This window comes from Bos mutus, chromosome 26 (assembly GCF_027580195.1).
Source record: "Bos mutus isolate GX-2022 chromosome 26, NWIPB_WYAK_1.1, whole genome shotgun sequence".
Taxonomy (NCBI): Eukaryota; Metazoa; Chordata; class Mammalia; order Artiodactyla; family Bovidae; genus Bos; species Bos mutus.
In genome coordinates, this window is record NC_091642.1 from 19,283,806 (window position 1) to 19,311,519 (window position 27,714).

The window sequence follows — 27,714 nt, forward strand, 5'->3', positions numbered from 1 at the left end:
TTGTACTTCCCTCCTCCTCTTTTGTTTAATCCCCTTCTAGGAAAGCATAGCTAGAATTATGACTTAAAGGAGGGGTCTGTAAATTAGAGGCCAAACCCTTCCCCCGCTTGTAAACAAAGTTGTGCTGGCACGCTGCCACATCCTTTTGTTTATGTCTTGTCATGCTTGTTTTCTACAACAGAGTCAAGTAGTTGTGACAGAGACCCTGCAAAGCCTTAAATATTTATGATCTGACCCTTTACAGAAAAAAAAAAAAAAGCCTACTGATTCCTAATTTAGAGTGTCTGCGTTGGAGTTAAATACACCTTGGTTCAAATCAGGTCTTAGTTACTCACTCACTTTGACATTGGAAAAGCCTCATCACCTCTCTGATACCTAATCTGTACCATGGGGATAAGAAAGACTCACCTTGGAGAGTAGCTGTGAGACTTCAGTGAGATAGTATTTATAAAAAGTTGCAGCTCTGTGCCTGGCACAGAGCAAGGGCTCAATAAATGTCGCTATTATGATGATCATTCATTCCTTTGGCCAACAGATACATGTCTAGTGCTTTCTCTGCATTAAGCCTCGGCTGCTGCAGCTGTGACCAAGGCATAGATGATCCCCACCCTCATGGAGCTTACATTCTAGTGGGGAAGACAGACAATATGAAGAAAACAAATCAAGAGGTTATTTCCAGCTAGTGACGAGTGCTTTAAATAAAACAGGATAGTATGAAGGCAGGGGACAGAGTCAGCTCAGTTGCTACCTGAGCTGAGACCTAAATGTAAGAATGAGTCAGCCATGCAAATATCTAGAGAAGGAATGTTCCTGGCCGAGACAATAAATACAGAAGCCCTGAGCCAGAGGTGAGCTTGGGATGGTCCAAGAACAAAGTGATGGCCTTGGGGACTGGGGCACAGTAAGCAGGGGGTGATGATGGTAGAAGATGAAGGAGCAGAAGTCAGCACAGGTAAGAATATGTCATTGCTTGGAGACCCTGGGAAGATGGCTTTTAGAGGAATGGATGCAATCTAAGATCGTAATGGGGCAGAAATGTAACCGAGTCCTTGGCCTCGTTATGTGACCTTTGTTGTAAATATATTATTCTTCCTTTTTGGTTTCTGGCATTCATCACTGTTAGAAACAGGAGAAGAGTAGGGGGCCTAGTGAGCTGGAATCAGAGTGGCAAACACATCACACCACCCCAGCTGGGCACACCTGCCTTGCTTGGGCTTTTCTCCTTACAGTGCCTTTGACTCACCCCAAAGGTCTTCTGGCCAATGCTATTACCTCTTTGAAATCATTCTTTATCAGGAGACTTGAATGCTTCTCCAGGTGGAGCACTTAAGGTAAAAAACAGTTAATGTAATTTTAAAACCTCCTAACAAATTTCCCACAACTTAAGACATCCAGATAATCATTTGGTCCCTAGGGTCACTCAAAATTCATAGCTCAGTTCCCATAATTAGCATTTCTTTTGTATGTGAGCCAAGGAACAGGGGTGAAGAATCCTAGTGATAATATTGTACCTGTTTGGGGTTGAAAAGAAAGCTGTGATACAATCAGATAAACTGCCTTGAGTTGCCAATAATAACAGTCATACAGTATTTGCCAGTTCAAAGCCCTGCTGCTTATGTGGCTCACTTACACATAAAAATGTGCATTTAGTTTATCAACCTTGATTCACTTGGGGTGACTCCTCCTCCCTCTCATGTTCTCTTCTTCATTCTCCTCCTCCTTTGTCATCTTTATCCTCATCAAAACCCTTTATTTATTGACCCTCTTCGCTCCTGGCTAACAGTAATTAATACTTCCTTTACAATGTGCGAGTATGTGTTTCTGTCTCATTTGGTTTCAGACATTGTTAAAAGAGCAAGATACGAAGGTGGCTCTCTTCCAAGCTATGCTTTCAAACACTGATTCTTAAAATCTGGGGTCCATAAATGATCACGGATGGGGGTCACGAACCCCCTGAAATGGAATAGAAACTTTTTACATATACATTTTTTTAAAAGGAGAAAGTCTAGAGTTTCATTAGACTCTCAAAGGTTTCCCTGATTCCAAGAAGTTACAAACTACTGCTTTAAAGACTTTACTGACTCAATCTATAGTGTGAGTTTCAAAGGAAAATTCTAGAACTTTTGTAAGTGGAAAAGGAAAATTTGTTGAGTTGGAGCTGGGGAAGCCGGTGATTCTCAAAGATCACATTTATCAAGCATGATCTGTGAAAGCAAGTGGGATTGATAATTGGATCAAATGCAGCCTTCCTTTTAGAGGACCCGCACATTTTCCTGGGAATATTTATCATGACTGCAAACATTATATAGTTCTCACAGACATCGTCCTAGAGCCGTATGGATTTTAACTTTTATTCCTCAGAGTAACTCTATAAAGCCTGCACAATTATTGGTCTCATTTTACAGATGAGGGAAATGAAGCACGCAGAGATTAAAACCATACATTAAGTTTTATATTCAGCATCCCAAGACCCTTCATTGTTCTGGATAATATAGTTTGTCCAGCTGTAATTAATAGTTCAGAATAAGTATCATTTTGGATGTGTCTGAATAGTGGCCATGTTGTAACCATGAAGCCCAGAATTCATTAATGACAGGATTTTTAAAGGTGGTAGCTCTGGTTTCATAAATAAAAACAGATTGCAGGTCATGTGAAGAGGAGAGCCAGCTGACTACTTAGTTTGAATTTAGCTGAATCACAATGGTTTATAAAGTGTGGTGACTGAGCAAGTAGATAATTTTATTATTGTAGCTATTATTATCACTAAGAAATTTCTGCTGTGTACGTAAGGCATACTATTGCCCTGTAGAGCTTAAAGATAGCTAAGCCTTATCTTTGGGAGGCTAAAGTTCTTTCATTCCAGGAGTTGATCAGTTGATGGGACTTTAGACATAATTCACCCTTTGCCTAGATTATATTTATTCAACAATTAATGAGAAGGTGACCTAGAAATTTAGATGGCCTGTTCGCTAAGAAAATCACTTATAAATAATCTATAGGAAAACCAACATTGTGGATATTAAGGTTTGTTTAATTCCACCCATATCTTCTAGTGGCTACTAGGAATTCTACAATTCATGTATGTGGGCTAAATTTACATACAGAGGTAAGATAGGAACACAGGGCTAGAACAGAGACCCTGAGAAAAAATCACTTGACATAATTTCATAAAGGGGGAAATGTTTTGCCATCTTCTAAGCAAAATTGAATATGCAATGGGAACAGGTGATGTATAATCATCTTAATTGAGTGAAGGGTCAGACTTAATCCCACACCAAGCCAGCAGAATGACAAAGTGGAGAGAGGATTTCAACCTATGACCCTCAATTACGGAAAGCCTGTTATTTAATTCCTTACTTCATGTTGAAGGTCATCCTTGCAACAAATTTCAAATATTTTATGGAATAATATGATGATGACCAGCAGAATATATTAGGTTAAAGCCACAGTCAACTGTATTATGCTTATTGGGGTTTCACTTTATATCAGGTAATTTAGATCACTGGCAACTGGGTTGATAACACTCTTTACTTTGAACAGATTTTCTTTTGGGAAAACTGTAAGTTAAAAGAGATAGTTTTAAGGAGTATGTTTAGAATACACAGGAGAATAACTTTCCCAAAAGAAAATCTTAGAACGTCTATGTCCCCAAAAGTAATGAAAGTAAATTTATTTAAAATGTTCTAAAAATGAGCCTTTGTTAAACTGCAATTGATCCTTCCTCTAATTAGATTTAATAAGTAAGTTGCTAGCTGACTTTGAACTCATTAGAAAAAAAGAAAAAATGCAGAGTAGTTTTGTTTCCGGAGAAGGCAATGGCACCCCACTCTAGTACTCTTGCCTGGAGAATCCCATGGACGGAGGAGCCTGGTGGGCTGCAGTCCATGGGGTCACTAAGAGTCGGACATGACTGAGCGACTTCACTTTCACTTTCCACTTTCATGCATTGGAGAAGGCAATGGCACCCCACTCCAGTACTCTTGCCTGGAGAATCCCACGGACGGAGGAGCCTGGTAGGCTGTAGTCCATGGGGTCACTAGGAGTCGGACACGACTGAGCGACTTCACTTTCACTTTTCCGTTCATGCATTGGAGAAGGAAATGGCAGCCCACTCCAGTGTTCTTGCCTGGAGAATCCCAGGGACGGGGGAGCCTGGTGGGCTGCCGTCTCTGGGGTCGCACAGAGTCGGACATGACTGAAGCGACTTAGCAGCAGCAGCAGCAGCAGTTTTGTTTCTCCTTGTCCTCTTCATGATTTTTTTTTTTCCTTTTTGACAAAGACTGATTCTAGGAGAAGAAAATAAAAATAAGTCTGTCTCCAGCCATGTCTAGCTTTCCCTTTCAAGTGTTTTCCAATTCCTTCCTTTAAGTTTATAGGGCACTTGTGCGCTTTGCCTCGCTCTCGGTCTGGCGTTCTTATCCATGGTGGGCCACCTCCCACTGTGTTGCTGGTTACCACTGAGGAGCTGGGCCCCGTTCTCCCTTGCATTATATTGTTCCCACTACTATGGCTCAGGAAGTGGGTGTGGGAGAGGAATGGGAAATCTGCTTCCTACCTTCCTATCAGATTGGGTACATGCCTTCCCCAAGACACGTAAGTCCTGAGCCCCTAAAACTCTAGGTTCATATACCTCTCCTTGAATACTTCTGTCCCTGGAGCTATCTGTCCAGGACTCTTGACAGGTGTAATAGCCACTCACACCTCCTTTATTAATTGTTAATTAATTGTGTCTTGTATTTAGACATTTAACAAATAGATTCTTAAACATCTGTTTTGCACACGGCACTATTAGGCGCTAGGGATACAAAGGAAGGGGATGGGAGATGTTAAGATAGACATTTAAGAGGGAGAGACGATGGCTAATTATATATGGCTAATTCTACAATTAATTAACGTTCATTATAATTGTGATACGTTCCCTGGAGAAGAAGCGTATGACAGGGGACCTGCCTTAGTCTGAGGGTCAAAAAGCTTTTCATGAGGAGGTGAGATTTGAACTATGTTATGAAGCATAAGTGGGAGGAAAAAGAGAGTTGTGGGGGAGATCACTGCTGGCAGAGAAGGTAGTTTGTGCAAAGGGAGAGCAGAGTCCCTTTTTCTTAGGAACCAAAAGAAAGCCACAGTGACTGAAGTCAGAGAAAAAGAGGGCAAGTGGAGAGAGATGAGGGTGGTGAGATTAACAAGGATGGAATGTGCCAGGCACTGGCAGTTCTAAAGGAATAATTGAAAAGATTTTCATCAGTTGGAGTGGGGATCAGGCAGAGAAATGGAGGTGTTTGACACTGTCTGTGTTGTACTTTCAAATGTTCATCCTGGCTGATGTGTGGCATGTTTGGGAGGGTGATGGGTAGAAAGCAGACCTGAGGCATCCTAGTCGTTAGCTGTTATGCTTCCAGGGAAGATGGTGAGGTCCTCAAACAACACAGTTCAGGTAGAGAGGAAGATAAAAGGAGATGAGTTTGAAAGCTGAGGTAAAATTGTCAGATGTTAGTATTGGATTGAATGTGGGAAGAAGTTAAGAACAACTCCTAGGTTCCTGGTCTGCTAAGGACAGAGTGTGAAATGAGAATGAAGGAGGGCCTTGAGCTAGCAAAAGATGCCAAGAAAAAATACTCAGGTAGGTAGAAAGCAATCCAGCAGGACATGGGGTTGGTTGTGAAAGCTGAGAAAAGGCTTACACCCATAGCTTGAGCTTGCTCAACACTACTCAGCAGGTTATGCAACAGTACAAAAGTCCTCGGTAAGTCTGGGCAAGCACAATCTAGCCCACACTAGGATCCCTCTTTCAGAAGACAAGATGCTTTGTTTTCAGTCAGCAACTCAGCTCCACAAACCATCTTGGATCATATGTTCCAACAACCGACAGTGATTTTCAGAGAAGTGGTCTTAAGCAATATTTAGAAAGAAAAGGTTTTCCTAAAAGACATAATGTCTTCAGAGGTGCAATTCTAGGCACAATGAAGGCAAACTTTTAGAAAAAATAGCAGAGGTGAACTTATTTGCAAAGCAGAAATAGAGACACAGATATAGAGAAAGAATGTATGGACACCAACAGGGAAAAAAGGGGGATAAATTGGGAGACTGGGATAAGCATGTACACATGGCTATGCATAAAATAGATTTCTAATGAGAACCTACTGTGTAGCAGAGGGGGGAAGAAGAAACCTAATTGTAGGGCATACATTAAGTCAACCTAAAAACTGCATTCTAATACACAGTAGGTACAGACAAATATTGTTTGATTCCACTTATATGAGGTACCTAGAATAGCCAAATCCATAAAGTCAGAAGGTACATTGGTAGATGCCAGGGACTGGCGTGGGGGAGTGGGGGATGGGATGGGGGAAGGGGGACTTTGTGTTTAATGGGGACAGAGTTTCAGTTTAGGAAACTCTTCGTTTTAGTGAAAAATTTGGGAGATGGATGATGGTGAGAGTTGTACAACATTGTGAATGTACTTAGTGCCACTGAAATGTAGTGTTAAATATGGTTAAAATAGTTTTATGTTGTGTGACTTTTACCACAACAAAAACATTTCTCAAAAGAGACAGACTTTTATAATGTCATATAGGGTAGTTCTGGCCTGTTAGAGGCTCCTGAATCTTTTCATTCCAGACTGGGGCCTTTGCTTTATCCAGCCCAATCAAAAGATTCACTGAGGTTGTTCTGATAGTCACTAGGGTTGTTCATAAATGTTTAGTTACCTTGTTTTGGGCACGTGGTGGGATTACACTTCTTCACTCTCTTGCTTACATATGATGCTTTATCTAATGAAATGGGAACAGAAGTGATGTGAATTAAGACCTACTGCATGGCTCACTACACTCTCTGGTCCCAGCCTCAGCAATGGAGGAAGCACATGTCAAGTTGGAGCCTCCCTCAGTGACCTTATAAGCCCTTGTAATAACCCACAGTTGCCATGTAGCATAGGTAGATAATCTTTGTTGCAAGACTCTGAGACATTTGTTACTGAATTGCAACCTAGCCCATCCTGACCAATACCATGACATTCTCTCCCGAACAAAGTAACCTTAATGGCTCAAATGAGTTTGGAAGGTTTCAGGACAAATACTTTGCCAGGATTTCAGCTCAAAGGAATAGGATATCTCTTTTGTCTCTTGAGTCTATGCAAGAGGAGACTAACAACAATCATAATAATAGCTGCTGCTGCTGCTGCTAAGTCGCTTCAGTCATGTCCAACTCTGTGCAACGCCATAGACAGCAGCCCATCAGGCTCCACCGTCCCCGGGATTCTCCAAGCAAGAACACTGGAGTGGGTTGCCATTTCCTTCTCCAATGCATGAAAGTGAAAAGTGAAAGTGAAGTCGCTCAGTTGTGTCGGACTCTTAGCGACCTCATGGACTGCAGCCTACCAGGCTCCTCCGTCCATGGGATTTTCCAGGCAAGAGTACTGGAGTGGGGTGCCATTGCCCTCTATCTAGTAAATCTCACCACTTGGCAGGCAATATGCTAATTATTTGTATACATTATTTCATTTTACCTCAAAGTAACCCAGTAAGTAAGGTTTTGTTAGCAAATCCACCTTTTAAAAAATTTTTTCTTTATTTCGAATTGAAGGATAATTGCTTTATGATATTGGTTTCATTTCTGCCATGCATCAACATGAATTAGCCATAGGTGTACATATGTAGCAAATCCACTTTTTAAATGAGAGAATAGGGACTCAGAGAGGTTAAATAACTTTCCCAGGGTCGCACAGCTGGTAAATGGCAGAACTCTGACTGGAACCTAGTAGCTCAGTTGGTAAAGAATCCGCCTGCAATGCAGGAGACCCTGGTTTGATTCCTGGGTCAGGAAGATCTGCTGGAGAAGGGATAGGCTACCCATTCCAGTATTCTTGGGCTTCCCTTGTGGCTTAGCTGGTAAAGAATCAGCCTGCAGTGTGGGAGACCTGGGTTTAATCCCTGGGTTGGGACGATCCCCTGGAGAAGGGAAAGGCTACCCACTCCAGTATTCTGGCCTGGAGAATTCCAGGGACTGTATAGTCCACGGGGGTCACAAACAGTTGGACATGACTGAGTGACTTTCACTTCACTTTCATGACTGGAACCTAGGTGGTCTGTCTTCAAAGTCCTGGTATAACTCTCAGACATTCTGCTGGAAGGACTCGGGGTTAGTCCACTGGGGATATCCTGACTGGCAGCAGCTCAGTTTTTACTCAGCTGAGTGATACTCAACCCCCTATGAGTATCACTATCCTCAGCTCCTTTATGGAGTGCAGTTTAACATGAAGATATGCTTTTCACACCTGGGATCTGGTGGCCCAGTCCTAACTCTCCAGCTCTCATCTACACTGACTAAATAACATATCAGTCATACATTTGCGCTCTAGAATTGGAGGCAACTGATTTCAAATTGGGGTTCTTCCACATACCAGATCTACCTCTCCCTGTGCCTCAGTTTTCCCATATGGAAAATGGGGATTTATAGTTCCTGGCTCTTGGGGCTGCCAGGAGGACAGGCACCTTATTTGCCTGTTTGCTTTCAGATCCAGTCGCCACCCTCCTCGACTCTACTGCTTGTCTGGGGAGGGGCTGGGGAGCGAGTGGGGGAGGTAGCCCCTGCACCTTCATTCCTTAGACTCCCTTGATGTTTACTTCAGCCAATAGGAGGACTGGCAGGTGATGGGAGGCCGGAAAGGGGTTAAAGCCAGGGAGGGTGGCCCCCTCTTTCTCTAGGGACATGTCCAGTGTGATTTCGGCTCCTCGTGGGCGGCCTGTCTCTCCTTGGTCCCGGCTGTTGCCTAGTTGGTTCTGGTTCCTGGCTCTGTTAGCACCTGGCTTTGTCCCTCCAGCCCCAGGGGAGGTAGTGATCTTCTATTGCTAAGAAGATCACTTTCCTCTTTGGTCCTTTCTGTTCTTCTAAGAACTGTCTGAGTAGAACTCTACTCAAGTTCTCTAGTGGCTGTCTGGCACGGGCTCTTTTCCATACTGCACTGTGACTAATACAAAGAATTGCTTGCGATCATGCCTATGAAGTACTAAGAACTGTGCTTGGCATGTAATAATTGCCTAGTGAGTGGCAGCTTACAAAATGTACTGACTTACCTCTTACCTAGATGCTCTGAGGCCAATTTGCACCAGGCAGGCCTCTGCTTCCCCCAAAGCTCCTGAATCAAGGCTCATTTCTCTCTCCAGGCTGTCTGAGTCCTGAGACCTGGGTTTGTTTTGATGCATTCTTCTCTAATCTTTATAGGGTAAAGGGCATGTGGATTCCTCCTCAACATTTGTGACACGTCATCACTTTCTTTCTGATTTTCCAAACTTCTTACAATGGCTTAAAAAGCCCTGCTCTATCTGGCCCCTTCCGTCTTCCCAACCCCTCCCTCCACCACCTTCTCCCTCACTCCCTCCAACCCGCACTGGCTTTTGTCCAGTTCTCTCTGCCAAGCTCTGTCTTCCTTTGGGGCTTTGGCAGGTATAGTCCCTTCTTCTTGGAAAGATCTTTTCTGGTCTTCTTTCCCGTGCTTCTCACATCCTCGCCTCAACGTAGCTGCTCCTCACTTGGAGAAGCCCTTCCCATTACTTTATCTAATATTGGTCACAGGTGACCAGGTGCTCTTGGAGTTTCATTGCAGCGTCCATGCCTCGTGGACTCTCCCCACCCCACCCCTTCCTACTCAAGACAACCTCTCCCTCTCACCCAATCTAGCTTGATTGCACAGGGAAAGCAAAGGTCCCTTCAGATTTTGTCTTCTTTCAGGAACAGAAAGACTGCTAATGGCACTGACTTAGGCTCCTTCAACAGAACCTTGGGACTTAAACCACAGAGCCTGGCTACACCCCTAGAAGAAGGAGAAATAATTTTCCTTTCTTAAGAATGAGCTAACAATTATAAACTGAAAACACACACACACACACACACACACACACACAAGTAACTGGGAAGCTAATTCCTTAATTACCCAGTTCTAGCAGTTACTGATCCAGTGTCCCACTTCCAACTCTAGAACCAGTGTCCTGCCCTGAGGCCCTAACATCCATAGTCACTCAGTCATGTCTGACTCTTTGCGACCCTTTGGACTGTAGCCCACTGGTCTCCTCTGTCCATAGGATTTTTCAGGCAAGAATACTGGAGTGGGTAGCCATTTCCTACTCCAGGAGATCTTCCCAACCCAGGGATCCCACCCGCATCTCCTGTGTCTCCTGTAGTGCAGATCTTCCCAACCCAAAGATCCAACCTGTATCTCCTGTGTCTCCTGCATTGCAGGAGGATTCTTTACCTGCTGAGCCATCAGGGCCTGAGGCCTTGCTAGTGACCAAAAGCCTGGAACCCTACCTAGTTTCTGCCCACCTTCCTTCCTGGGTCAGGGTGGGCTATCAAGCAGAAGCTCTGTCAAGCAGAGGCTTGAAGGCTTCTGCCAAGCTTGAAGGAAGTTGCCAAGGCAACTTTCCCAGAAGCTAGATTGCCTCCTGCCTGGCTTATTTGAAGTTTTTAACTTAGTCTATTGTGAAGCCATTTTCAGTCAAATTGAAGTACCGGTTCTGTCATAAATGTTGTAAATGTGAATCAGGGAAGGGGGCGGGGTCCCATTCTCTCCTGGCCTAAGGTACTTTCTAAATGGCAGGCTCCAAGGTCACATCCATTGCCATTCCCCAGGGTGATACACTAGCAGGGACTATTTCTCAACACTCTTTCCCCTCCATATACCTGAGTTACTCTAGCAGCCAGGACTGTGCTTAAAAATTAAAGATGAGTCAGGAATGCAATTTGTTGGGAAGATACCCTGCAGTGGGAAATGGCAACCCACTCTGGTATTCTTGCCTGGAAAATCCCATGGACAGAGGAGCCTGGTGGGTGACAGTCCATGGGGTCACAAAGAGTAAGACATGACTGAGCGACAGAACATGCAACAGAAAACAAGATTTAAGTGGCTTAAAAACCAGTCTTGTGTGATTAGTAGTGTGGGGTTTGGATAATAAGTTGCAGAGCAAATACGGAAAAGATTGAAAAAGAACCATGCCAAATGTATCAGTTATCTTTTACCAGGAAAGAAAGGCTTTTCCAGAAATCCTCAAGTTTGATTTTCTTTTAGGTGTCATTGCCCAGAACTGGATCATAAGACCATCTTGGCTGCAGGAACAGTTAGAATAGTAGAAAGCAAGATTATCATCATTAACTCAGATACTCTGATTCACTATTATTTCAGGGCTGGACAAAAGATCACCCTGAATAAAATCAGGCTTCAGATAGCCAGGAACCTGCAAGGAATGGATAGCAGACTGAGGGGTCTCAGTGTTTGCTCCAAATCAACAGAGTTCTAGAGGCCACAGTCTACTGAACTTGATGCTGCTTTTAGAATCTTTTGGGACACAATAATCAAACAGGAGTTTGTTTTCTAGATGGTCTCATTCTATGCTGCCTGGCAGGCAGTAGGAGTTCTATACATATTTATAAAAAAAGGAAGTGAATCTAGAGGAAAGCAGATGATGAGAACAGCATGGATTCAGTAAGAGTAAGACAGGACAAACTTTATTTCCTATAAAAGTTTCTGATAGAGTAATTGTTATATCTGAGATCATGGAATGTCATAGATATTTTATCACTGAATTTTGGCAAGTCAGTTGACATTGTTGCTCATAATACTCTCACAGAGGAAAAAAAAAGCACGTGTCATAATTTGACAGATGTAGCTGAAGCCATACTCAGCGAGACGTTTATAGCAGTAAAATATCTGTATTAGAAGAAAAGACAGTTCTCAATTCCAATCACTGATTTCAAGGTGGTATTTCAAGGTGTTAAGAGTCCCAGCCTTTATAAGGGGTGTTCTCACCACCATTCAGTTCAGACTAGTTTCTAATTTTCATTCTTATTTGTTCAAACCATGGGGTGTTTTTTGGTCTGTTTTTGTTTTTCTAAAACATGTTAGTTTCCAAATATTTGGAAATTTTCCAGGTATGTCTAAATTAATGATTTCTAATTTCCATTGTGGTCAGAGTATGTTTCATGTGATTTGAAACCTTAAGTCTATTGAGTCTTGTTTTATGGCAAGTTTTACTAAAACACGTTCTGTATTCACTTGAAAAAATGATATTCTATTGATGGATGTAGTGTTCTATAAATGTCAATTAGGCCAAGCTGGTCGATGGTATTGTACAAGGTTTAAATATCTTTACTGATTTTCTGCCTACTTGCTCGGTCATGGAGAGAGAGATTGAACTGCTGTTTATAGTCATGGATTTTTCTATTTCTCCTTGCAAGATTGTCAGTTTTTGATTCATATATTTGGAAGCTCTGTATTAGACATAAATATTTAAAATCATTTCCCCCCTTGTTGGATTGATTCCTTTATCATTATGAAATGATCTTCTTTATTTCTGGTAATATTCTTTGTATCGAAATGTATTTTTTATGACAGTAATATAGCTACCCATATTTCTTTTGATTAGCATTAGCATGGTACGTTATTTTTCTTTTTTAATATAATTTTATTTATTTTAATTGGAGGCTTATTTTTCAATTGTTTAACCAATTTGTCTTTACATCTAAAGTGATTTTAATAGCTGACATACAGCTGATTCTTTCTTTCTTTCTTCTCCAGTCTGACAATCTTTGCCTTTTGACTGAGATAATTACCTACATGCATGAATTTAAATCTGCCATCTTGCTATGTGTTTTCTCTTTATCAATCCATTCCTCCCCCTTTCTACTCACTTACTGCCTTCTTTTGGATTCATTGAGTGACTTGTTAAAAATGATTCTGCTTTATTTTCTTCATTGATGTACTAGCTACAACTCTTTATTTTGCTTTTATGGCAGTTGTTTTAAGAGTTGGAGTATACATCTTTAACTTACCACAGTTGACCTTCAAGAGTTGGGTTGGCCACAAAGTTCGCTTGGATCTTTTTAGGTTTTCCAGATCTACTTAATACGTTTAATATTTCCTCTACTTTCTTGGACTTACAGAATATAGTTGTAAGTATTTTTTAGTGTCTGTATTTACCAAGCCTATCACCTGTCATTTCTGGGATTCTTTCAATTAATTAACTTTTCTGCTTACTGTGGTTCATTGCTGCTTCCTGCTTCATTTTGCATGCCTGATGACTTTTGATTGGAAGGACAACATTGTGAATTTTACCTTGTTGGATGCTAAATATTTCTGACTTCCTATAAGTATTCTTGTGCTTTGTTTTGGGACATTCTGCTTTGGAAAGTTTGATTTTATTTTTATTTGTTAGGTAGGACCAGAGCAGTGTTTATTCTAGGATTAGTTTTACCCCACTACTGAGGCAAGGGGCTTCCCAGGTGGCTCAGTGGTAAAGAATCCACCTGCCAATGCAGGAGATGCAGGAGACATGGGTTTGATCCCTGGGTCAGGAAGATCCCCTGGAGGAGGGCATAGCAAACCACTCCAGTATTCTTGCCTGGAAAATTCCATGGACAGAGGAGCCTGGCGGGCTACAGTCCATGAGGTCACAGAGTCAGATGCAACTGAGCACTGAGGGACTTTCTGAGTTACAAATTATGAGATTTTCCAGTCTAGGGGCCAGAATCAAGCCCTATATTCCTGGTCCTGTAGGTTCACTGGGCATCTTTTCCCTCTGCCTTGTGGGAACAAGAACACCTCTCTGGTACTCTTCTCCCAACTCCAACTGTTTTGGTCTTCCTGGTCTCCTGGTTCTAACTCCTCAACTCAGAAAGTCTGCCTAGTTCTTCCTGGATTACTCTGTCTGCACTATAGACTGGCAACTCTTTCTAGGCAGTAAGCTGAGGCAATCACAGTGTTTAACCTTGTTCATCTCCCTTCCCTTATGGAGCACTGTCCTGCACAGCTGCCTTTTTAATATATTTTGCTTGTTTTGTTTTTGCTCTCGTGTTAGCAGGAGAGTAAATTTAGTTCTTGTTGCTCTGCCTTGGCTGGCTAGACTGCATCTAGATTACTATAAATTATTGCTGTTCTGTTGATGAAAGACTGCCAAGGTTGTCACTTGTTTCCAAAACAATCCTCATTAAGTAATCTGTGCTTCACAATCCACATCTCCTTTGGGTGAAGTAAACTTTTGTGCAACGGGTGTTACAGAAGAGTTGCATACAAATGAAGTCTATGTAAGACAACTAATTTTCCCCTCTAGCTTACATTTTCATTCCTGTGATACTGTACTTCATTTCTCATTACTTTCTCTTTAACAGTGACTTCAAATCCTGTGACTTTCCTCTATTTTCTTCCCTCCTTTTCTTTCTTTCATGTCAGGGGCCAGTAATCTGTACACAAATTTCATGATATTTGGGGATGAGAATTCATCTTATTTAGTCAACATTGGCCTTGAATACTTAGGTGTGTGCTTGGGGCAAAGGTGTGTGTGTGTTTGTGTGTGTTTGTGTGGAGAAGGGTTGAATAAAAACAGGGTCCTTGACTTCAAGAAGCTCAAAATCTTTTTTAAAATGAATAAGCACTCCTGCTGTTTTGAATTGTTTGGGGATGGATTTATAAACAGTAGAAAGTGCAAGGGAAGTAATGCTTCTTTCACTTCTTGTTCCTCAGCTTCAACAAGTATTTACTTAGTGTTTCCTACAAGAATACATTGTAGCGTTACCTGGGAAACAAGCACTGATGATGAGTTCATGATCTTGTGGAGGAATGACACAAACTGATAAAGACCCAAGGTGTGGTACCACAGGAAATCTGTGAGATTTCACTTGACAGTGTGAGTATAGAGGGCGGACAAGATGAGGGAAGGCTTGGAGACCTAGTTTAGCAAAGAACTGTCAAATTTAGGGGAGAGTGGTGTGAGCACAATTAGGAGTACCAGTGCCCAGGGCTTGATGAGGGAAAATCAGAGAGGCTAAAGGAAGGGGCTCCTGATGGAGAACGGTGGGGAAAGAAGAGGCTTCTCTGTGAAAGTCTTCGATGCTAGGCTTAGGTATTTGGACTGTGGGGAGCTCTGGATGGTTTCTGATGGGTGGACAGAGACAGAGATTGTCTGGCAGAGAGGGTTAGGGTTCATGTGTGCAGAAGAGGTAAGGACTGGTGGCAGAGGTGCCAGGACAGGGATTATGCCTTAATCATCTTTGTATCTCCATCTGCTGCCTATGTGGGTGCTCAGTCCAGTCCCACTCTTATGCTATGTCGCCCACCAGGCTCCTCTGTTCATGGGATTTTTCCAGGCAAGAATACTGGAGTGGGTTGCTATTCCCTCCTCCAGGGGATCTTCCTGACCCAGGGATTGAACCCATGTGTCCTGCATTGTAGGCGGATTCTTACCCTGAGCCACCAGGGAAGCCCATCCCCCCTCCCCATTTGCTACTTCACATGGCATGCCTGTTGTTCAAGTGCAGGTAAAAGGTTATCTTTTACCTTCTATCAATAAATGATTAATCTCTTTATAACCACTGACCTTGTCAATGGCAAGACAAATATTGTGGAAAAAACTCTTCATGCTCCTTGCTATTTTGTTTCAAGGACTCAAGGCCGGGAAATCTGGACTCAGGTTCTTCCAAGCCTTATTTGTTTCTATTTGAATTCCTCGGAAAATTACCCAACAGGGCCTTTCCAGTCCCCACCTCTCTCATGCCCAGAAAGTTCTGCAGTCTTACAAATCTCACAAAGAAGACGGCCCACACCTATACAAGTAAACTCAGACGGCCCACGTGCATGCTCCCAGAGGAGCCGGGCGGAGATTCAAACTTTCCGAAGAGCAGCGTTCACAAGACGCAGACAGGCCCACACACACTCACGTGACTCCGCGCCCAGGCAGAATCGCCGCGCGACTAGGCAGCACACGCCTGGCCACACACCACACAGACACACTTGCGAGCACACCTGCTAATCTCAGATCCACCCGCTGCGGTGCACGACGCCCGAGTGGCCCGCAGCGTGGGTCCCCAGCCCTTGCCCGCCCGGAACTGGCCAGTGTGGGCTGCGCCTGTCACTCTCGTCCCCCTCGTTGCGTCATCAGGGCGCGACGGCGCAGCAGCGCCGGCTGAGGCTTGAAATGCTGGCAGCTGCAGCGCTATAGCCGGCGGAGCTGCGGGTGCGAGCGGCCAGGGCGGGAACGGGCTGCGGGAGGCTGCTGGGGCCGGGAGCGCCGGGACAGGTGCGTGATCGCCCTCTCGCCGGACCCCGTGCGGCTCCCGCCAGCTGCCCGGCAGTTCGCTCGCCTCGGCGCTCTCTCTCTCTCGAGCTCCCTCCGTGTTTCCCCCTGAGCGGTGGGCCCGGCTCGTGCCGGCGTGGGGGTCGAGCTCGTTCTCTCCCGGGAACCCCGGGTTGCGGCAGGGCTTTCCCCCGGGTGGGAGGGAAGTCCCTCTCGGCTCAGTCCCCCCTCACACTCGAAGGGGACGTGGAGGCATTGACTTTGGGGTTGAGGCTGCAGGGGTACGCTGAAAGCAAGCTGGTGCAGGGGACAGTTCCATGACAGATGACCACTGATTGAGCTGAGCACTCACTGGGCGTCAGACACAGTGCCAGGCGCCCTAGGGGTATTATGCACAACTCCCGCAACCCAGGAGGTAAGATTTATCGTATCATGCCCATTTGCCAGATGGGGAAACCAAGGCATGGGAATGAACCAGCTTGTCTAAGTTGTTGTTAACCCATCTGGTTGGTGACCACAGATGGTAAACAGAGGAGGGATTCGAGCTCGGATGTATTTGGCTTCAGAGTCGGCCCTCCTGCCTCTCTCGCTTTCAAAACCCACGGTTGGCTCCCCTCAGCGCATAGGCTGGCTTTTCTTTTTGGGTGGGGTGGGATCGGGGCACTTTTCAACCTTGGACAAACGTGTGGAGGGAGGAGCGAAGCGTGGGCTTCTTATTGGCACAGGACCGTTTCCCCCTCTCGTCCTCCCTTCATCACTGGGGCCAGCCAAGTCTTCATTTTCCCAGGCAGCCACCGGCTCCCCCTGTCGTACCTACATTTTGCGCCTGAAACTGATAGCTGAGTTTTATTTTATAATAAGAAGAGCTTTCATGCCAAGTGCATTGGTTTACTCTTCCTTCCCCTCGCCTATTTGTTAGATTGTTACTTAGGTAAAATTGTGAAGAATGTGTATAGTTATCCTGAGAATTACAGTTACCACTATAAATCCAGATGGGGATTGTAAAGAAATGGGAATCTGCCCTCCAAGGAACTGTGTTAACCTGAACATGAGTTTTTAAGGTTTTAAAAACTGATTTAAGGCCAGGTGAGAAATAATCAAAAGCTGAAATAATTTGAGGATTAGGTTAGAAAATTCTTATATTTTAATATCTTATTTATTTATTTATTTATTTTTTAGCAGTTCACTGTTAGTGAATGTTTTTTCTGAGGGTGGGAAAAGGCTTATTGCAAAGATATGAAAACTTATAAATCAGATATTTCAGAACAGTGTTTTCTTGTTTTAGAGCTTTGTAGATGTATTAAAAGTGCAAATACCATTTCATTTAAGGCAGCACAAGAAAATAAACTTAATTCAGTTTAAGTGGGAAACGTTAGAGGTGCACTCATTACCTTTGTCCATTTTACATTGCATGGTATGTATGACCAAAAATTCCCAGCACATAATTTTTCAAAAATTACCTACTTGTGTGCATACATGTAACTTTAAATTAGTAAATGCATATTTGCATCCTTCCAGGAACTATTCACTTAACACAAATAAAATATTATTTGTCACATACCTGAAACAGGGTGATAATTACCCTTGTGAATTCATAGCTGTTTTGTTCATGAAGTCTAAAGATACAAAAATTTTTTTAAATCTGGATGACCTGAGTTCATATATATACATCAAAGTCCAGTTTTATACAATGACTAAGAAGTCCTCCTTAGTTCATTTGACATCCTACCCTGAAGCAAAATAACATAGAAATCAGAATTTTGAGTTCTACTATTTACCCTCTGGATCCCTTATTAACTTAAACGGTATACATTTTTTACAGCACATGATTCGGGAGTTACGCTGTGTGACATGGATGAATCTGCATTGACCCTTGGCACGATAGATGTATCTTATTTGCCAAATTCTTCTGAATACAGCATTGGTCGGTGTAAGCATGCCACCGAGGAATGGGTAAGTTTAAGATACAGGTTAAAAGCATCCAGCCTAAAGATGTTCTTCTCAGTGTTAATGAAGGAGGATGTACGGGAAGCATAAATTCAAATAGACATTAATAGCTACAGAAACTGCCTCCAGCTGTTTGAAGGTTAGTTTACGAAGTCTAATATTTAAAAGTTCTTATGGTATTATGTTATTGGGAAGAAAAAAAATGGGTAAGAAGTGTAAGGACGGGGATTATGTTAAAAAGCAAAATACTTTTGCAGAGGAAAAAAGCCTGTTTGTTCTTTTGGGTGGTGTAATTTAACCAGAATTTTTTTTTTTTAATTCTGTTTCTGTTTTATATAATTACATTTCAGAAGTGTGAATTTTGTAGTGGAAATGAAGTTTATTTAAATAATTGAAAATAGAAATTTTAGTATGAATCCCAATCCAAAAGGCATTTTTTGGCGGTTTTTTTTTTGTTATTGTTGTTCTTGTATTGTTTTCTCTATGTCAGCATAACATGGAATGTTTTCAATATTTCTTCAGATATTTCTTCAGTCTGCTTCAGATTAAAAACAAAACAGAACTTTTTTTTGGGGGGTTGGAGTTTTAGGTGGTCTTTGCGTTTCTTTTTGAGAATGTTATATCACTGGGACTTGAGCAACTGATGAATTCAAAGTTAAGAGAAAATTATTTAGACAGAAGAGCAGAATTTGACCCTAATTGGATAGTATGGCTGTAATTTCAATTCTAGACTTTAAACTCACTTGTTAGGATAAAGGAATGTTATATAAGTTGACCTTGTTTTTCCTTTAAAGTGAATTATTTTAAGCTATGGTATAACAACTTGCTTACTCTTAAGTAAGGTCTTTGTAGTTCTTTTGTAGGAGTGTGTGATTTAAGAGGGAGGGAGATGAAGTGTTAGCATAGGGCTCCAGGGGTCTGGCTTTATTCCTCCTGCTACTGTCAGAAGGCTGTCTGACCTTTTCCAACTTAACGTTTAAACCTTTGAATGCTGCTTTGAGTGTTGCCAGCTATTGCTATTCTTAGGTGCTCAGCTTTTGCTTATGATCCAAGCTCTGTTCCAGGTGTCGGTCGTGGACGGAGTCCTTGAAACGAAAAACAGAAATGCGGGCTACCGAAAGGAAAATGTGTCAGAAATTTCTCTTCTGTCTCGAACAGCTTAGTTTTAAGAGATTTTTAGAGTTTTGAGATCAAGTAGACAAGTAGAATTTTCTTGCCCATTCATACACTACTTTTCCTTAATATTTATTAGGGTGAGTGTGGTTCCAGGCCTACTGTCTTCAGATCTGCAACCTTGAAGTGGAAAGAAAGCCTAATGAGCCGGAAGAGGCCCTTTGTGGGAAGGTGCTGTTATTCCTGTACTCCTCAGAGCTGGGTAAGAATGTTACCTTTAATACCTTTGTCGACCTTTAATAAACAGAGTCTGTCCATGGAATTCTCCAGGCGAGAATACTGGAGTGGGTTGCCGTTCCCTTCTCCAAGGTATCTTCCCAACCCAGGGATGCACTGTAGGCAGATTCTTTACCGTCTGAGCCACCAGGGAAGCCCAAAAAAACAGAGTGAAATATGTGACATGGATTTCCAACTTTGTGTAAACTTTATTTTTGCTTAGTCTTAATGGACTTAATGCATTTTTAGAACTTAGGTCCACGTTTATGAACCAAATATCCCAAGTAAAAATGTTGATCTAATTTTTCTTTCTATTCGTTTATTCAATGAATATTGGTCTAATAGTTGGTGCCAGGCAATATTTTGTTTTGTTTTTGTCTTAGTATGACTTTAGGGGGAGAGTAGGTCTTCCTTTCAGATAACTCTTCCAAAGAGTTAATGGGATCCTTCATGTAACTTCAAGACATTGAAATTTAGCACTGAACTTTAAAATGCTAGCAAGATGAACGAGAAAGAGAGAAAGAAAGCGTGCATACACATATGCACATACACACACATGTGAGTGTGAGTGGGACAGAAAAAGAAAGTAAAACTGTGGCTTTACCCTTTTGCTAAGTGTCTGTTCCCACAGTGGAGGGGAGTGCAAGGGGGTTTCTTTTGACTCTGTGATAGTGAAGGATGGTCATTAAAATGTCAGCATGAAGATTTAAGAAAGGGTGTGATGGGTTTGTTGTTTGTATTTTGGTGGGAAAAAGCCATGCAAAATCTTCCACATTACAGTATAGTATCTCAGTTGATTGGATAAGTATGCATCTGAGGGCATTTTGCCAAGAAGTGTGAGCTCGTTCAGGAATGTAGACTCTAATATGGCTGTGATCTCAGGCAGTAGAGTCACCTGGATGGTAAACTCTCTCTGGGATGGGCTAGTTATTAGAGCGTTTAAGTGCTGTTTATTAACCCTGCCATTTATTGAGGTTGCTTCTAACCTGTGTGGATAACTACCGCTGCTGTGTGAGTTTTCCACTCAGGGTTGGCTGGGCAGGAAGTAGAATTTCTGACCCAGCATAAGGAGTTTATTAATCTGGGAGAGATTTGTTTAACAAGCGGTTTATGTTAAATATTCAGGTCTGCTCAAGAACATCACGATAGAAATAGTGTTCCTCTTAAATCACACATAACCTTGTTGAAATAGTTTGGTGGACTTGAAGGATCATGGAAATTTCTAGTCTAGGAGTAAGGCCAGTTCTGATTAATAGGCCAGTAGAAATAAAGATTTAAGTAGAAGGTCATGTGGCTTTTCTTTTAGATCTGGCATCTCATCTAATTCTAATTTTGAATGGTTAAAAGAGCAAAACAATACTTTAATGTGTTCTTCAGTCAGAAATTATTTGGTGGTGGTCATGGTTTGGGGTGGGCAGAGATGAGTAGCATAATAGATAAATGATTTTTGCTTAAATGTAGTACCTCATGGTGCTGAACTTGATCTTAAGTTCTTCCACGGCCTGTTTATATAAAATAATTTTTGACAGTATTTTTATAGTGATTTTCTGCTACCTTTTCTCTGAAGTCCTATTTCTCTAAAGAGATAGCACTTAAGTATTTTGACATCTTCTTTTGTGGGTCTATTATGCTTTCAGCATTTATTTGTGGAAGGTTTACCTTTTTTGCCTACATTGTTAAAGTTATGGCCTTTATCTGTTTAGCAGAACTATTTCTGGATTATCTTCCAGGATTATTCACAAAAAGGGTGACCTTTAGTCATATGTTTTCTCATTACGTAGACAATCATTTTAGGGGACTGGAAAGACCCCACACTTTGAAGCAAGATCTGGGGTTGACTACTAGCTTCTGCCAGCCTCAGTTTTCCTCCTCTAAAATGGGCATATGGGTTACCCTGAGGATGAATGAGATAATGTATGTTATAGTCCTCAAGAATTACTGTTATTAGAGTGAATGATTTGTCCTTGCCAAGTCATTTAATATATAAAAGAAATATACATGTGTGCATGCTGAGTTGCTTTAGTCCTGTCCAACTGTTTGCGACCCCATGGACTGTGGCCTGCCAGGCTCCCCTGTGCGTGGGATTCTGTCAGCAAGAGTACTAGAGTGGGTTACCATGCCCTTCTCCAGGGGATCTTCCTGATACAGAGATTGAACCTGCATCTTTTATATCTCCTGCTTTGGCAGGTGGATTTTTTACCACTAGAACCACCTGGGAAGCCCAAAGAAACATATAAAATATATAAAAACAGACAAATAATATTAAAAATAAAAACTGTTCTTATATTCACAAAAGTCCTATTATTATAATTCTCCTTATTCAGATGAGAGAATGGAGGAAAAGCTTGCTCAAGGTCATATAGCTGATCAGTGGCATAGTTGGGATTCATCTCCCCTCTCTACTGCTAGTCTGATTATGATGGAATGTGAAGATATTTATTTATGATTTTCCATTCTTCCAATTGTACTTTTTCATATACTTCATAAAGCCATTTACTACATTAAGAAAAGTTTTAAAATCATGCTCCTCTTAATCTCTAAATAAACTGAAGAATATGTTAGCAATTATGGGCAGAAGTCATTTCTCTGACGGCCACAGATAAGATGTTGATTTAGAATACATTATTATCCACTCAGCTAGTAAAGTGAGTGAATTAAACCAAAATTGGCAGAAAAGAGAGTTCCTAAAAAGAGACTTGTAATGTCTCTTAATATTAAAATACCATTAAACTGAGAAAGGCAAAAAAATAAAATAAAATGAGGGTAATAATTCTTATGTGTCAGGATTATTGGAAGATTTAGTAATCTCAAAATAATAATACATGGTACCTAGCATAGACTGAGCGATTTTCACTACTACTACTTAGCATAGTATTTTTGTATTTTTAAAACAGTGAAATTTCCAGTATTCCTTTCAGTGACAAGCCATCGTGACTTTAACTCTTTCTGATTGAGGGTGGGGGGCTCGGCAAAGGGAGAGGCACTATTTCCTTGCAAGATGCTGAGGAGTAGTTTTGAGTTTGTGACTTTTGAAAGCTAAAAAGTACTTTTCAATAACACATTTTTCTTCATCTCTGATTTTTGAAAGTCCTCAAAAACTATTAATTTGAGTGAGCTCAACAATCCAGTTGTATATTTATGTCTATATTTATTTTGTTTTATATAGGATAAATTTTTCAACCCCAGTATCCCGTCTTTGGGTTTGCGGAATGTTATTTATATCAATGAAACGCATACAAGGTAAAAATAAATTTCTTATATTTCTAATGCATGTCAAGAGAAAGACTCCATAATAACCAACCAGTGCACTTTAAGATGAATCTCTTTATATTTTTTTTGAAGAGTTAATAGGGTATTAACTTCTAACATATAATACTTTATCTAAAAATTGGAACCTGAGAGACCTATTACTATTCTCCTGCTGTATTATATAATATTTTCATGAGACTATAGATATTACTTAGAGGTTTCTTTAACTTATTTATATATTGATGTTGCTGCTGAAATGTGCCAAAATGTGATAGAAATTTGTCGGAGGAGAGGTGTAGGTTTGAATGTCTTATGTTATATTATTATTTTATACTTAAAAAAGTATCACTTTCTGAAATCTGCCTGATCTATAGAGTGAGTATTCTTTGATTTATTACTGGCTTAAGTCTTTTCTTAGAATTCTTACTTCCAAATTCTAGGCATCAGAGTGAGAGAAAAAGAGGCTTTATTCTCAGTGGATTTAGGCTGGGGGATGAGGAAGGAGGGTGAATGTCTGCAAGACAAGAGCAGAATGGGAGCCAAAACCACTACCAGTCCTTGTAGTTCCAAGAGTAAATTCCTGGAGGCTCAGGAGATGAGAAATACGTGAAATCTCATGAAAAAACTGGCCCAAGAAGTCAGATACTTAAATTTTAAGGCTTTCTGATGTTACTGCTCATATTTTAATGTTTTTATAAATGAGCATATACTTGCATATATGTTAGCTAAATTTTTTTTTTTAATAGAACTAAGATCAAGAGATGTGGTTTTGCCAATTTCTATGCTACCCTTCCTTTCCTTTCTCTCTTGTTTTCTTAAGTTAAAAGGAAAGAGCAATTTTTTTTCCTCTGGTTGACATGATTAAAATCCTAAGCAAAAGAATCCCATTCAGTCTCTTCCTTATGTAAGTAGATATTTTACATACAAAACTGAGGAGTTCATTTGTTGTCTTCACTTGGAGGCAGTCAAGGAAAAAAAAACAAAAAACAAAAAACATGTGAGATAAACATACACTTTTTAGCATGTTATATTGACTAGACAATATGAAACTATTCAGTGTAATAAGCTTCCTGTACAGGTGGATTGGCTATTTAGCCCTTCTCTGTGTTGCAGGGAGCAAAGCCTAAACAGTTTTTGCACACACACACACACACACACACACCGCTTTCAGTCTGTTGCAAAGGGATTTCATCAAGAGTGTGGACTTTGTACATTCCAGTAAACTGTTCACTGAAAGATTTTAGAATTAAACACTTAACATATTGGGCCAAGTTGTTCAGAGAACTGAGACAAAGGGAAGGAGGAAGAAAAAGAATGCCAGGAAGGAGAGTTGAAGGAACATGTGATTCATAAACAATTCTCCCCCAAATTACTTTTTCTTGATTGAAGACTTTTGTGTATTTTCAGAATTAATTTGTAATTGAAATCTTCTACTGTCTGGATATCTTTATGGAGGAAATGATAATGAGGCATTATATAATCATTACAAATGGTTTCAAATCGTTGCATAATGAAATCTTATAGGATTCTTGTTCTGAGATCCCTGTCTTTAACCCTCATTCAGTTAACACATAGTCATTGTCACTGCTGGAAGTTTGTCCTGTTTCTTAGGTATGTTGAGTATGTTTTATAAAAAAGCCAAAAACAAAAACATAGCAAGAAAACTCAGTAAGAGCTTCTGGCTTCATAAGTCCAGAGTACAAGTACTCAGACTGCTGTCTAGTTAACCTTGACTTCTGTCAACTGATCAGCCTTATCAATTCAATTTGTGAGTCAGTGATCACCTTAGAAGAATTACTGTAATGACAACAAAAAGAAAATTAGCCCTTTGTGGTACGAAAAGATTGCCAGATTACTTTTTATAGCCTGTAGCTGTAGCTATAAGCTATATAAGCTTGTATATAAAGCATCCAACATATTTAGTTTTTAAGTGGTATTAATAAAGTAAGATGCTTACATTTCTTTTGTTTTTATATTTGGATTATTAGTTTGCAGAGCAATACTATTCAAGCATTGATACACAAATTCCAAGTTTAAATTTTAGCTGAGAGTACATGAAAGAAAAGAAATAAAACTGTCTTCATAGCATCCTGAACTACTTACTAAGGAGAATTTGCTACAGGAAAACCCTAAATCTCTGGAACAGGTGAAATGAGGATTTGTTTTTACAAAAGGGAAGCCTCTGAATAATAGGTATTCCTAGAGTACTTCTCTGCTAAATCGTTTTCATGTTGCAGGCACCGAGGGTGGCTGGCAAGACGTCTTTCTTATGTGCTTTTCATTCAAGAGCGAGATGTCCATAAAGGCATGTTTGCCACCAACGTAACTGAAAACGTGCTGAACAGCAGTCGGTAAGGGTGGGATACTGTTGTAAGGGGGAAAGGCAGGGATGGGAGTGGGGAAGTAATTTCCTTTATTAACCTTTAGTTTCTCTGGGACTCTGTCCCAAGAGGAGTTTGTGTTTCCAAACATTAAACGTTATAGCTCCAGAAGAAAGCAAGGAAAGGCAAGAGAACAGATGGTTTTGGTGCCATGTGGGAAGAGCAGCCTTGTTTTATGCATGAATAATGGAATGGGGTTCTAATATGAAAGGCGAGCTGGAATTCAGATAGGCAGATATTTCCAGAGTTCTCTGTTAAGTGTTCTGTAATGTTAATATTGGAGACCATGCAATTCCTACTTTACAGCCAGAAGAGAAGCTCATTTCATATTTCTGTCAAATAATTGTTAAGCACGTAGGCACAAATTGTTTTATTAGAAAGGCATTATTAGAAATTTGAAGAGAATAAATAATTGTCCTTGCCCTCAGAGGATCTTGATTAAAAATCGGAGAGACCTACCTGAACTCTGATGGAGTGGGGAAATCATTAAACTGTGGGAGTTTGGGTGAAGGTTGATCTCTATTCCACCGCATTGCTGTGGCCCGTGTTAGATACCTATCTGGATTTGGGGAGCTGGAGACCAGAGTGGATTGAAAAATGCTTAGAAATGCAAACCCAGTGGTACAGTTGTTAAGGGCTGAGCAGTAGTGGCGTGTAGTAGGTACCTTGCTATTTACTGAATGAACAAGTGAATAGTTGATCATGGCGGTGTAATAACTGCGGGAATTACTTGTGAAAGCATTCCTGACCATACTGATATAAATGCTGTTCAAGGATAGGCTTAGGCATGGTATTTCAGAGTCCTGTGGAATCGGTCTTTTTGTAGTAATGAATGATGGGGAGTTTTGCTGTACATTATTCTAAAATCAGCAGCAGTGAGAAGAAAAAAACAATTGTTTGAGAAACTCCTTTGGATTATTCTGTATTCTGTTTTCTAGGTAAAGCCCATCAAGTGTGTTTCATTTCATCCAGATGTTTTGACTTGTAACTAGGATGTTAGAAGTTATTTTTAGGAGGTTTAAACCTCATGCATTCTTCCCTAAGTTATGTGGGAGATTTACAAGATTGGGTTAAATCTTCCCTTTTACCTTATAGCTTACTGGTCTGTGCTGTTTAAATCTAAAGCTGTGCCTTTTAAAATTACTGACTTGGTTTGGAAAACGCTTGTGACTATTTATGCCCACCTTCAATCCCTCCTAGAGAGTTTTGCAGATATCCCACTCATAGAGTCATAATGTAAATGAATAATAAGTAAAAGAAAAAATTATGTTACTTTGGCAGTGGGTTTGGGGTACCTCTGAATTACATATCTAGAAGGATAATCTTTCTTTCCTTCCCTTCTGCCAGAGTGTAACTTTGTGTCCCTCACAGCATAGCTGAAACATTTAAATTCACATAGTTGTTACCCAGTGAATTTGAATTAAAATTTTAAATATGCCTTCCAGCTTCCTCAGGGAGTCATTGATTTAGGAATATAATATACTTAATATTTAATAAACAGCCAAAGAAAGCACTTCTAACTTGAGTTTATTCTTCTGTGTTATCACATTTAAAAGAGAAACTATATTTTGCTTTGTGATTTGTTTTATTTTATTTTTTAACTTTACAATATTGTATTGGTTGCTTTGTGATTTGTATCTGTAGTTTATAAAATAATACAGACTGTAGCATAGAGCCAGTTACGTTGTCTGTCTTTCCATTTTGAAATCAGAGTACAAGAGGCAATTGCAGAAGTGGCTGGTGAATTAAACCCTGATGGTTCTGCTCAGCAGCAATCAAAAGCTGTGAATAAAGTGAAAAAGAAAGCCAGAAAGATCCTTCAAGAAATGGTTGCCACCGTTTCACCAGCAATGATCAGGTATTAAAAGGCAAAGCAAAAAACTTTAATCAGGGGTCATCTGGTTTTGATCAGATAGGATGGAACCATTGGACTTTCCTAATATACTGCTCTTGGTCCAAAAGAGGTTTTTAACATATTCTGATGTTAAAAACTGACTCCTCCATATATTCTTATTTAACTCTCAGGAGAAGTGGCGCTTGGGATGCTTCAGGGTACCTCAGTCTCTGTCAGTTGATAGCAGCTCTTGTATTACTGCCGCTGCCTTCTATACTAGTTGTGAGTTAGGTTTCACATGCTCGTGTCTTTTTATTTTCTTTTAGTTTCATTGAGATATAACTGAAAGACAGCACTCTGTAGGTTGAAAGTATACAGCATAATGACTTGACTCACATCCCCTATGAAAACACAATGAGTTTACTGAACGTTTCTCATCTCATATTGACACAAAATTAAAGATATAGAATGAAATTTTTTTTCCTTGTGATGCGAACTCTTAGGATTTACTCTCAACAATTTTCTTATATAACACACAGCAGTGTTAATTAATATTATTGTGTTGTATATTATATCCCTAGTCCTTATTTATCTTATAGCTGGAAGTTTGTATCTTTTGACTACCTTCATCCAGTTCCTACCCCCGGGCCACCTTTTGCTAACTACAAACCTGACCGCTTTTTCTGAGTTTGCATGGAAGTACAATTGATCTACCACACCATACAGCTCCTGGATGTTGTGTAACCAGCTCCTGTTACACAACATTAGTAGCTCAGTATTAAAGTACATTTCAAAATGACACCACTATAAGTTTAGTTATGATTTGCCAACACACACAGATACTACATTATTGACTAAATTC

At 40.8% G+C, this 27,714-nt stretch overlaps 1 protein-coding gene across 8 annotated transcripts in view; it reads left to right on the forward strand.

Moving 5' to 3' along the window:
* The first annotated feature begins 850 nt into the window (after positions 1-850).
* Positions 851-27,714, forward strand: part of GPAM (glycerol-3-phosphate acyltransferase, mitochondrial) — a 53,655-nt gene continuing 26,791 nt past the window's right edge. For 4 of the 8 annotated variants that reach the window (XM_070363993.1, XM_070363997.1, XM_070364000.1 and 1 more), the window contains exons 1-6: positions 851-952; positions 17,875-18,005; positions 19,252-19,374; positions 22,555-22,628; positions 24,875-24,988; positions 26,730-26,876. In XM_070363993.1, coding sequence (XP_070220094.1) covers positions 916-952; positions 17,875-18,005; positions 19,252-19,374; positions 22,555-22,628; positions 24,875-24,988; positions 26,730-26,876 — 626 coding nt within the window. In that variant the 5' untranslated portion in view covers positions 851-915. Of the gene's footprint in view, positions 953-14,644; positions 14,667-15,912; positions 16,468-17,874; positions 18,139-19,251; positions 19,375-22,554; positions 22,629-24,874; positions 24,989-26,729; positions 26,877-27,714 lie in introns of those variants that run through there. The other 4 variants (XM_070363996.1, XM_070363995.1, XM_070363994.1 and 1 more) reach the window with 4 other exon arrangements.